Source organism: Magnolia sinica, chromosome 16 (genome assembly GCF_029962835.1).
Source record: "Magnolia sinica isolate HGM2019 chromosome 16, MsV1, whole genome shotgun sequence".
Taxonomy (NCBI): Eukaryota; Viridiplantae; Streptophyta; class Magnoliopsida; order Magnoliales; family Magnoliaceae; genus Magnolia; species Magnolia sinica.
The window spans coordinates 35876213-35889286 of record NC_080588.1 but is presented as its reverse complement, the minus strand read 5'-3'; the positions used below and the strand labels follow the sequence as shown (position 1 = coordinate 35889286).

Below are 13074 nucleotides of genomic sequence, written 5' to 3'. Positions count from 1 at the left end.
GCGACAACTTACTGACATATTAACGAAATCGTTAGATGCCAATAGATTTGGAGATCTCCAGATGTTTGTTGGAGTAGGCGCAGTCTAATCTTATTTGTGGCCCATTTGCTTTAAATGCTATATTTGAGGATTTCTGGCCTCATTATTCTTTTTGAATATATGTCTTTTATTTTGTTAATTTTTATGTTTTTGTAAATTTTAATTGTGTGTACAAAATTGCTAATTTATTGGTAAATATTAGTGTACTCCCCATGCATGCTGAAGGAAGACTGTTTCAATGGCATTGAACAGTTCTTAGACATCGGACGGTATTCTATGGCATCAAAAATCCTTCACAACTCTCTTACCTTTTTGGACAGTGGCATCGAACTGTTCCTAGATGACATCGAACGGTATTCGATGGCATCAAAAATCCTTCGCAACTTTCTTACCTATACCGACACTTATGAAAATATTAATATTTCTCATCTTGTATTGGGTTTAGATGTAGGGTTATTTCACTAATTTATAGCCTTGGATAGCAATTCCATCCATATCGTTTCGTCCGCCCACGCCTCCATGTCCGCGGGCCACCGTTATGTATGTGTCTTATGCACACCGTCCATCTATTTTGAAAGTAGGATATAATTCCAAAAAATAGGCAAAATCAAGGCTAGAGTGGATGATACGGTGGGGATTGAATGCCCACCATTAAAAATTTCTCGGAGGGTGTAGAAGTTTTGGATCAAGCTGATATTTGTCTTTTCCCTACATCTAGGTATACTTGACCTTCTCAAGAAGTTGGATGACAAATAAGGAAGCAGATTGGCTGGTATACCTCACACTAGCTATATAGCTGCTGTAGGTACTTGTCGATGCAAAGACGAGCAGTGACGCTCCTCGAGCTCTGAGTTGTACAAACGGTTCAAAGGAGATCAAAGTTACATGGCCCCACAGTAATGTATTTATTATATCTACACCGTTCACCTATGTTTAGAGATCATTTTATGCCATTATCCAAAAAGAAAAAGAAAAAATCATATCCAAAGATCATCTGGACCACACCACAAATAACAACGGAGATAATGATTTTCACTGTTAAAAAATTCATAGGGCCCACTGTAACATTTATTTTACATGCAATCTGTTCATAAGGTCAAAAAAACCTTAATTAAGAGGAAAAACAAATTTCATATTGATCCAAACCGTACGTGACCCCAAAAAGGGTTTCAATGGTAGATGTTCAATCCCCCACTGCTTTTTGAAGTGTGGTCCACTTGATAGTTAGATCTATCTCATTTTTCCTCTCAAGCCTTAAGATGAGCTCGCCAAATGGATGGACGGTTTAGATATAACACATACCTCATGATCAAACCCACAAAACTTGCTGACGTCAATACATCAGCTATATAGGTGGTGTGAGGTACACCAGCCAATCCGTTTCCGACAAATAAACAAAACGGTGGACCCATGAAGGTTTCAACACTGGCTGTCATTATCACCACTGTTTCATGTGGTGTGGTCCACTGGAGCCTTGGATTTGCCTTATGCGTTAAAAACCTAAAAAGTTCTGGAAAAACGGATGGACGGCGTGGATAAGACACATACATATGCGGGCCCCTTCCTGAACCGAGTCCATCAAGGAAGGGAGAGGATCCAGCTTAATCCAACGGCTAAAAAGTGACCTAAATTCAAAATTAGCACCCAACGCTAATAAACAGGCGCCTCAAAAACTAGCCGTTACAGCATCCAAAAGCCCAACGTTTCTCTCTCTCTCTCTCTCTCTCTCTCTCTCTCGGAGACCACATTCATTTCTTCCCTATATTTCCACCAGAAAATCTCCTCTCTCATTTCTTGAAGAAAACCGAAAACAAGAACCTATTCATCCCAACGCCACTTTCATTTGTTCCCCACAAATTCTCCTCTGTTCCATTAAAAAAAAAAAAAAATTTTAAAAAAAATTAAAAAAAAAAGAGATCCAATTTCCAACGAATTCCCTTCGATATCCTGTGAATTTCTGATTTTTCCCTGAGGATCACTGGAACCATGACCCCTTCAAAAGACCGACATCCATCTCGATCTCAGATTCCAGAAATTGGCAGAGTTTCAGAGAATATCAACCCCAACAGCCCTTTGCAGAAATCTGGCAACTCCCACTCGATCGGCTCTGCAAAATTGAAGAAATCAGCCCCAAAAGACCCAATTCGTATCAGTTCTTTCCAGAGCAGCATTCAAGAAAGGAGGTTTGTAGTTGCTAAGAAGAACTCGAAAAGGGCCGCCCCGGCATCGGTCACCTGCAATTGCAAAGAGAAGCCGACAAATTCCAAGAAATGCCCCTGTATTGCTTATGAGAACCTTCATGCCTCTCAGGAGGAGTTCTTCCGTGCACGGGTCGATGATGCCGGAGCAGACTCAGATGTTTCGGAGGACGATGGAAAATATAGAAATAGAGAGGCAGAGAAAAATCAGGATATCGAGACAATGGAAGAGGCATTCGGGTTCTTGCCAAATGAATCAAAATCCCCGGAGCTTGATGAGATTGGGTTCATGGAGGAAGCAGGGAGTTCAAAGATGAAGAGGATGAGGAATAGGCTCCTTGAAGATGCCCGGAATAGCATTCCTGAGTCTGGAAGAGTGATGCATTTGGTTAAGGCCTTTGAGAGTATCCTTTCGATTCCGAATTCAAATGGCTCAAACGAGATAGATGAAAGCAAGAAGTGTATGAAATGGGCATTGCCAGGGTTGCATGGGAAGGTCCCCACGGCAGAGGTTTCTTCTTTATCATCATCTGATCTTTTCATCACTTTGAAGAATTTCAATATGGATTCAAGGGTCTACTCTTCTTTCCACAGCAGCAATGGGAGGTTAGTGAGTGATTATGTAATGATGATCATTTTTTCGTTGTTTGTGTGGTTATTGTTCCATTTTTTTGGTTTTGACTGATCTTTTCTTCCTTTTTTTGGGGCGATAGCATTGGGAGCAGGACTTCTGGTGGAGGCAGGAGCCGACAAAAGGTAAGAAACTTATGTTGGTTTTCTACCTTTTTTTATTTTTTATTTTCTACATTTTTACTTGGTGTTAGGGTTTCTAGAAATTGTAGTAGATCTAGTTTTCAGTTTTGAAATTTGAAAATTGTTATATTTCAGAGCTCTGAGTCCTTGGGAAGAGCTGGTGGAAAGAAATGGGAGAAACAGCTGAAAGTCACCAGCCTATATCCATTCAAGCTAAGAACTGAGGTACATGTGCCACCGAAGTTATTTTAAGCACCATACGAATTCTTCTAGCTTCATTAAAATTTAAATTCGATAAAGTGAATTGGGTATTGTTGGGGGAGGAACTAAGTGATCATCAGGCTCGGAGTTCACAAAAGTGGGACCTGCTTTACAGTGATACAGTACGTTGATATGATGGGCTTGCCATGGATTGGAGTAACTTCTCAGTTAAGAATAAAATGCTGCACATTGAATCAGTGGCTCACAATTTTATGATAGTTACGGAAAAAAAAATGCAGCACCCATCTACATTTTGAGGTTGGATATTTGTGCAGAGGAATGATATGATCCTCACTTTATCATCAGGCTTTAAAGTTCCTGAAAGTGGCCCACCTTACAGTTATCTTATGCATTCACCATGGATGTACTTAACACCGCAAAACCTAAATGGGACAATCAAATTAAGTGATGATTAAGAAAATCATGCAGCATTTTTTATTTTTTATTTTTTTGAAAGATAAGAAAACCATGCAGCGTTGGTCCTCATTCAAAGAAAAGAAACAATGATCGAAGATTGTATAGTTGGTGCATGGTCCATCCACAGTAGGGAACATCAGAAGTATTGAGTAGCTTTTCTAGTATAGCCGATGATTAAATCTATCCTATTTGAATCTAGATAATACTTGGAGATTGAAATCAGCTCCCCCTCAATGATTAACCTTGTTTTAAAACTAGAGTTATCTTCTTTCGAATATTAATCCAATGCTCCCAAAACGCAGTGCTCCTAGTTGTATAGGACACCTGGACAGTCCAACCATTTGATCTCGACTGTCCATTTGGACTGAACTACTCTTCATGGGTCACCAAGAAAGATCAGAACAATTGCACATCAACCATTTGATTAATGGCCAAAAAAAAAAAAAATGGACAATCAATTTTTTTTGTGGAATAGTAGGCCCAATAACCAATGTAAGCAATCCATTAGTTGGGGCCATCAAGGATTGCTTATAGTTCTGAAGAATTACATTGATCTTGACTGTCAATTTGGACTGACCTCCTTTCATGGGCCGACTATAAAATCACAAAGGTTGGGAAATTTTGACCATCTGATCAATGGCAAAAAAAAAAAATGGCGGTCAAGAACTTTCATTGAAAAGTAGGCCCCAATAAACAATTTGTGGAAGCATCGATTAAGTGGGGTCATCAGGGATTGCTTATAATTTTGAAGAATTACATTGAAAAAGAGGTCCAATGATCTAATGGACAAGATTAATGGATCGGGATGATGCTTGCAAGGTGGCTCATAAATTGTGGGTTGGACCTAACATGCACGGTCTAGATGGATTTATTGGATTTTCAATGTGTTTCTTTTACATAAAATTGTAGGTGGACTCATGAGTTTGCTTTTTTGCCTCAAGAGTAGTTGGAGAGCCTTTTTAACTTTTGGAAGATTCAAATGATTTCAATCAATATACTGAAAAGTCCAGTTTAATTTGCAACTTATGAGCACCAACAAAATATAATTTCAATTTGAAATAGTCATCTTGTTTTTTTTTTTTTCAAATCATGATACATATGTCGAATTCTTCTTTTGAGCTTAAATTTTTTGTTTTTTTTTTTCCTTATTTCCATAATTTAGTCTATTAATTTTCATTTCAGCAAAGAGGGAGATTCAAAAAAGAAGAATTCCATAAGAAAGTAGAGCAAATGATGGAGGAGGAGAAAAAACAGCGGATCCCAATCGCACAAGGCCTGCCGTGGACAACAGATGAACCAGAGGTAACAAATGCCCTCATTTCATTAAGTAACTATTTGTTATATAGATTTTAATTGGCATCACTGATATTCAAATCTATAATAAGGATTTGTTAGCCCAAACATGACTATTGCCCTGCCAATCTATGATGAGTTATAACACATGCTAATTTTACATTTGTGTGCAAGATCACAGCATTCCACCAGGTGGGCCACACTTAACATCTTCTTGTACTAAAGTCAAGGAAGGAAGTTCATTGGATGGACCATAAAGTAGAAGTAAATAGACTTCTAAAAAAATATTCATTTTGTATAATGTCGTCCACCACCTGATTTTTGGATCGGGGACTTACAGTCTACTACACCTTATGGACTGAGCGGGACAAATGCACACGTGCCATACTAACAAGAGTGTTGGCATGTTCAGATGGGAAAGGCACAAATGGGTGCCAAAGTAACAAGAATGTTGGCATGTTCAAATGGGAAAGGCATAAGGCTATGAGCTTGTTCACGGGTGGGTGTGTGTGCATGTAAAAAGAAAAACTATGAGCTTGTCATTTCTTAATATTTTGAAATATTTGGGGGGTACAATGATGTTTTCATGTTATCTCATCAAAGGTGGCATTTTGTTTTTCTTATAGTAACTTCTTGTCCTTTCTCAAGCTAGTCTTGTTTGTTGTTTCTATCTACCTTCCACATCGGATGTGAGGGACTTGGGTCGTTTAAGGTGCACTTTATGTTTGCACATATGCATCCTATTAAGGAGTTGAGGTCAACTGTAGGTGTTGCTTCTGAACAGTCACATTAAGAGAGTGGTAAAGTGAAAAAGTTTTGTAGAGATGATGTCAACTGTAGGACTGTTGCTTTCCGAACAGTCACATCAAGAGCGCCTCCAAAGTGAAAAAGTTTCGTAAATATTGCAAAGCCTAATAAACACCAGAATGGGTGGTCAAAATGGAGAAGTTTCCGTAAACATTGCAAATCCTAAAAAGACACCAGAATGGGTTTCCGCTCTGGGCTGTGATTGTGTATAAACTGGTTGAACATTCACATTAATGGCACCTCCAAAGTGACATATCCAGTTTTATGCAAACCTAGAACTAGATTATTTCTTGAGATCATCAATCTACAATTTCTCATAGCCCTCTTTTACTTTCTAAAATCTTTTTCTCATTCTATTGCCTCTATTTTTATGTTATTTCAAAACTCTGGTTATTATTAATAGAATTCTAAATTTTTCTAAGTCTAGGCATATTAGTTTATCATTGTGTTTGGTGGGTACCTCTGATTTTGTAAGTCGAAGGTCTCATATCTCAAGTCGGATAGGTTGGACTTCTATTGTATCCTGGAGGTAGATTAACTATTAACCTTCTTGCAATTGGATTTGATTACGGGTAGGGGTGAATATCACCTACATGTGAACTGCAAAGTGTGCCTCAAGAGCCCTTGCACACACCACAATGCCTCAAGTAGCCAAGTGCCCACGTGTGCAAAGCACCTTAGCACAAGCTCATAGCCTCATGCAAATGTGTAATCCATGAAGGAATAGGAATTTTTATATGCCTCATTCACTCCCTCTCGTCATATGAAATGGGCTATTAGAAAGGTAAGGTAGAGAGGAAAAAAACGTGCAAGGGCAAGATGAGAAAAAACGGTCATTTTCAGGAATTTTTATATGCCTCATTCACTCCCTCTCATCATATGAAATGGGACTATTAGAAAGGTAAGGCAGAGAGGAAAAAAACTTGCAAGGGCAAGATGAAAAAAGACAGTCATTTTCAAGAAAACAAAAGCCACTCTTGACCCCATATTAGAAAAATGCATTGAACATTAGTTATAAAACTTAAAAGCTCATTATTTTAAAAACAGTTACCCTCTTTTACTTTCTAAATCTCTTTCCCATTTTATTCCTTCCTATCTTTGTTTTATGCTGCTTCAGACTTCTGGTCATTATTATCAGAATTCTGCATTGTCTAAGTCTGGGCATATTAGTTGATCATTATGTTCGGTTGTTGGTTGTTTCTCTATTTAATGCTATTTTGTAATTCTAGTTATCATTAACAGTCCTTTGAATATCTTTTATGGCCATATTAGTTTATCACTATGTTGGGTATGGTATTGTCCTTGATTTTGCAAATTGAAGGGGGCACATTTCTCAGGTTTGAGAGTTGGGCATCTTATCTTAGAGGCAGATTTGTTGTTAACCCTCTTCCAAATCTATTTGATTATCTGTAAGAGGTGAACATCACCTTAAAGATTGTGACAGGCAACACTAATCGAGCCTATCTGAAAGCTTCATTTCCTCTTTTACTTTGTACACATTTAAGGCAATATCATAGCCTAATTCTCATTGATCAGACACGGTGGTCTTGTCCACGGTTGATAACTATTGGATTCGACATTCTGGTTAAGTAGGGAGTCCAATTCAACTTCATCAATCAATTTGCAAATCAGTTATTAAGAGTAGGTCTTCTGGCACATGGAAAACATTGGAAAGAGAACCATCCTTGAATAGGAAAAGTCAAGGGAAATTGAAGCATTGCTGACATCGCTTGAAAGATAAGAGAAGTTGTCAGTTGACCTGCCATGTGGTTCAAAACACCTTTAGCTTAAGCTGTAGATCATTCTGCTTCCCAACACATGTTCATGGTGGGACCCAACTTCCTCACTAGTTAGATGTGGCTACAAAGCTAAATTAGCATACACTTGGCTGTGGGTGATTAGTTCTCGTGTGCATGTGTGTGTGGTTTTCCTAACATCCCCACCTTCACGGGGACGTTGGCAACATCCCCAAACCTTTAAACAGCGCACGGAGTGACCTATTGCCATTCAGAACCATTCATTCATTCGTACAACCAGGAGCAAGCCATGGTGCAAAAATGATGCCAATCGGGTGATCCTAAGCTTCCAATCGATAGCATGAAAATGAATAGTCACGATTGACTGGAGAAACAAAATAAGTCCGATCATCATCTGGAAAGATGTAGTAGACAGATCCCCCTTTGTATGTTTATGATTTTGAATTAACGTCATAATTTGAGGATTCTAACCGTGTGATTTATGGCTTGTAAACAACGGATGGTTCTAACAAATATGCCCCATTCAAAGGGCTAGGAGGATCATCTGATCGGTATGATTCTTGCACCATGGATTGATTTGTTACAACCATCCCCTGTTTACAAGCCATGAATCACATGGTTAGAATCATCAAATCAAAATGTTACTTTAGAATCATAGAAATACAAAGTGAGATCTATCTACTAGATGTTTCTCCAGTCCAATCATAGAAATACATAGTGAGATCTATCTTGCACCATGTGATTTATGGCTTGTAAACAACGGATGATTCTAACAAATATGCCCCATTCAAAGGGCTAGGAGGATCATCTGATCGGTATGATTCTTGCACCATGGATTGATTTGTTACAACCATCCCCTGTTTACAAGCCATGAATCACATGGTTAGAATCATCAAATCAAAATGTTACTTTAGAATCATAGAAATACAAAGTGAGATCTATCTACTAGATGTTTCTCCAGTCCAATCATAGAAATACATAGTGAGATCTATCTTGCACCATGTGATTTATGGATTGTAAACAACTGGTGGTTCTAACAAATACATGGTGAGATCTATCTTGCACCATGTGATTTTTGACTTGTAAACAACGGATGGTTCTTACAAATTTGCCCCATTCAAAGGGTTGGGATCATCTGATCGGTATGATTCTTGCACCATGGCTTGATTTGTTACAACTATCCCCTCTTTACAGGCCATGAATCACATGGTTAGAATCATCAAATCAAAATGTTACATTAGAATCATGGAAATACAAAGTGAGATCTATCTACTAGATATTTCTCCGGTCCAATCATAGAAATACACAGTGAGATCTATCTTGCATCGTGTGATTTATGGCTTGTAAAAAATGGATGGTTCTAACAAATATGCCCCATTCAAAGGGTTAGGATCATCTGATCGGTATGATTCTTACACAATGGCTTGATTTGTTACAACTGTCCCCTGTTTACAAGCCATGAATCACATGGTTAGAATCATAGAAATACAAAGTGAGATCTATCTACTAGATGTTTCAAGATGATGATTGGACTTATTTTGTTTCTCCAATCAATCTTTGCTGTCCGTTTTCACCCGATTTGCATGATTTTTTCACCATGGCTTGCTCCTATTTGTATGAACGAATGAATGATTCAGATCGACGATAGGTCACCCTGTGTGCTGTTTAAAAGGTTTAGGGATGTTGCTAACGTTGACAAGCAAAACCCCTTACACACACACACAGAGATGCTGACACACAACTAGTTGGATATACATTGTATATATTTACAAATGGTCCACACCATAGAAAACAATAAACAACCACCCAAAAACCTCTACATTCATATGGGTCCCATCTATCAACCTGATTTTTGGGGCGTACCATTTTCATTGCAGGGGTGCCATTGTAGAGGGGCGGCTTGGCATACAAACATGATTGGGTCCCACATACTAACTAGTTGAACATACAACTAGTGTCTTGATGCTCAGACACTAGTTGGCATACAAACCTGATTTTTGGGGCGTACCATTTTCATTGCAGGGGTGCCATTGTAGAGGGGCAGCTTGGCATACAAACATGATTGGGTCCCACACACTAACTAGAACATACAACTAGTGTCTGAGCATCAAGACAATTGATCCGACACACTACCAAGTTGGACACAACTAGTTGTATCTAAGCATCTCTCTCTCTCTCTCTCTCTCTCTCTCTCTCTCTCTCTCTCTCTCTCTCTCTCTAAGTGTGTTTATGCATGCGTGCATGTGTATATGTATATGTTTGTGTGTGTGTGTGTGTGTACAATACATATATTACACACACACACACACACACATGTATGTGTAAAATATGTAAGTTATATGTATATATGCATAACGCACTGTCTATTGAATGTCACTCTCTTTTACATCTGTTTAACATATAATATCCACTGTGTATAACTTACAAAACATCTCTCTTTTAAGGCTGCACCTATCGCTTGTTAAAATTGTTATTAAAACTAACTTTTTTTCTTGTGCCCCCACCACCTTTTTACACAGAATGTGATCTATAATTACTGTGTAAGCAGAGGTTCTCTGTTAATCACTAATAAGGAACTTCTCTGTTGCGCATGGAGTTTCTACATGTGAGGCTCATGGTGATTTAGACCATTCATCTGATAGCCCGGGCGATCATGATTTTCCATTGAATGTGGGCTGTCTGTGTTGAAATTCTTTGTCTGGCCCATCCATAATGGAGGACAACCTAACACGATTATGGATGGGCAATTAAACCACGGCCCCAAATGTAACAAACTGTGTTGAATAGAAATTCCCTAGTAGTCCCTAATAGAGAACTCTACCTCTAATTTATTCATATGGTGAGTACAGCATGTTAAGCACGCATACTATATTTTATTGATTGTTATAGTGACCCTTACATGATTTGGATGCATGTGCCATTATAGCGCTTGGTGAAGCCTCCAGTGAAAGAAAGCACAAAGCCGGTTGATTTGAAACTTCACAGTGATCTACGTGCAGTAGAGCGTGCAGAATTTGATAATCAGGTAACTTTCTCACGTTGTATAAGAGAGGGAAGGAATCATCACCTACAGATGGTTGTAGGCATTAGTAACCTGTTTTCACAAAAATTCCAAAAGCAAAAATGAAATGCAGAGCAAAGTTGTATTTGATCACTTGATAACATTCATGAGTGTTGGAAAAAAAATATAATGAACTTTTTGCTCTTTTTTTTTTTCTTTTTTTTTTTCAGGTTGCTGAGAAGATATCCTTAATGGATCAGTACAGATTAGAAAGAGAGAGGCAGCTAAAGGTCTGCTAGATAGTATTTGGAAATAATTTGCAAGAATACTAGTGTAACTAGTGTAAATTTCACTATATGTGTTGTTAACCATATGCGTATGGTATTAGGAAATAGTATGCACTTTTTGTAAATTTCATTTCATGCATGATCTACAGTTATTAGTGCTTTTAGAAGCTAAAATATGTTAGTTTTGCTGCAGATGGAAGAAGAGGAAGAAATAAGAAGGTTGAGGAAAGAACTGGTGCCAAGAGCTCAACCAATGCCCTATTTTGATAGGCCTTTTATACCAAAAAGGTAGGAATTATGTTTCTTATATGCACACAAAATGATCCAATTAGTGGATGGCCCGTGAAATGTGAGGTCCCGATCACTTATGACAAAAATAATGCTCAACTGTGCAAAAATGGAGAGGTCAGAGAAAGAGATCAATAATGGGATGGTGAGGATTGTCAGAGAAAGTCATTTGGGCTATTATTAGATGGTCCATGAAGAATAGGTTGGACTCTACAGTTGGCTCCAGATCACTTACAACAAAAATAACGCATGGATATAGACAGTATGGATTCTCCGTGGCTCTCTAAGAATCATCATCACTTTGACTGGAAGCCCTCTCTAACCATGCATTAGGTATGGGTAGATTATAGAACGAGACAAATAATGGGATGTCCGGACAAGTGATTTCGGGTTATAGATGGTCCATGAAGAGTAGTAGGTTGGACCAAGGGACAATCCAAGTCAATTGGACATTCCAGATCAATAATTTGGATTGTTTCCAAATCTAAAACAGCAATTGTTATGTGCAGATGCAGATTATTTGCATGGGATCATTCTGCACGTGTGTGCATGTGGTGCAGATGTGTGCTACATATGTTCAGAAATGCGTGTGCCTGTTGTAAATTTTAGCTTTGTGTGCACAAAATCTTTACATAAAAAGTATAAATATTTAGATAAGTGAGGTTTGTTGTTGTTGTATTTTGAAGGTCATTGAAAAATCCAACCATACCCAAAGAGCCCAAGTTCCATAATCCGCAGCACAAGAAGATCAAATGCATGTCATGGAATGACATCAACTTGGCCATCAACACTGATGAGATGAGAAATGGTAAGGAAAGATGAAGACAGGAGAATATTTCGGCAAATGTTGACAACTATATGTTTTTCTTCATACATTATATGAAGATTATTCCTTTTTCTTTTTTGGTCCAACCTGACGTTAAGCAATCAATTTAATTGCAATTCTTTTGGAATAAACAATGAACAAATCTGCAAATTTCTCAATTATTTGGAATTGGATTTGTTTTGTCTCAAACACGTTATTGTGGTGATTGGGAAACAACAATATTTTATGTCCTTCATTTTGGAAATTGCATCTTCTTTAATATCGCCCTTTGCAACAATTTACTAAATCCAACTAGTGAGATCTGGGTGAGTAAATGGTTAAGAGTCAATCAGAGACATATATGGCCACTAATTTAATGGTCTAGATTCTTTCCTCTTGATGCCCGGTGAGATCTATCAAAGCCACATTAATAAATATATCACTTTTTATCTTTTAAGAGATTGCCTGTCACTACACACACACACACACACACACACACACACCCAGAGAGAGAGAGAGAGAGAGAGATCTTGGTAATGTAACAGTTAATTTGGCTGCAAAATTCAGACATGGCAAGATCACTAGAGTGTCAGGATCAGAGTGCTTTGCATGGGATGCGATTTGGCTCGTGACCCCAACACCAGCCAGCTAGCCGGAGTCAAAGCTCTGTGAGCCCCACCACGATGTATGTGTTTTATCCACGCCATCCATCCATTTTGCCATCTCATTTTAAGGTATGTGCTCAAAAATGGAGAGTGGATTGATTAGGAGAGACTCTGGCCTCACTCAAGACAGTGCGGCCCTTACGATGGGGCCCACCTTGACGTATATATTCTGTATCCATGCCATCCATCTGTTTTATTCAGATCATTTTAAGGCATTATCCAAAAAATGAAATAGATCCAATTATCAGGTGTACTATACCATAGGAAACAGTGGTGATTGACCCCATTAATGGGCCAAAAAAGTTTTGGATCAGCAGCATATTTGTTTTTTACCATTCGTCCAGGCAACCTTGTCAACAGATTGGATGGAAAATAAACACCATGGAAACATGATCATTTTAAGGCATTTTAAGGCATTATCCAAAATATATACATAAAGGTGGTGCTCCATGGTGAGGGCTCTCTTCGGTGAGGCCGAGGTCTCACCTAATCTGCTCCTGATT

At 38.4% G+C, this 13074-nt stretch overlaps 1 protein-coding gene across 1 annotated transcript; it reads left to right on the top strand.

The window, feature by feature from the left end:
- The first annotated feature begins 1945 nt into the window (after nucleotides 1-1945).
- On the top strand, nucleotides 1946-12085 carry LOC131229580 (microtubule-destabilizing protein 60-like). The gene is made up of 8 exons (XM_058225581.1): nucleotides 1946-2843; nucleotides 2951-2993; nucleotides 3126-3215; nucleotides 4851-4970; nucleotides 10452-10550; nucleotides 10757-10816; nucleotides 11007-11101; nucleotides 11788-12085. The coding sequence occupies exons 1-8, from the start codon at nucleotides 2026-2028 to the stop codon at nucleotides 11921-11923; spliced, it is 1461 nt and encodes a 486-aa protein (XP_058081564.1). The 5' UTR covers nucleotides 1946-2025; the 3' UTR covers nucleotides 11924-12085.
- The last annotated feature ends 989 nt before the right edge of the window (nucleotides 12086-13074 follow it).

Coding starts and splice junctions, on each gene's coding strand:
- LOC131229580 (XM_058225581.1), top strand. CDS start 2,026: ATGACCCCTTCAAAAGACCGACATCCATCTCGATCTCAGATTCCAGAA. Junction 3,216..4,850: donor CATTCAAGCTAAGAACTGAG/GTACATGTGCCA, acceptor TTTTCATTTCAG/CAAAGAGGGAGATTCAAAAA. Junction 11,102..11,787: donor AGGCCTTTTATACCAAAAAG/GTAGGAATTATG, acceptor TGTATTTTGAAG/GTCATTGAAAAATCCAACCA.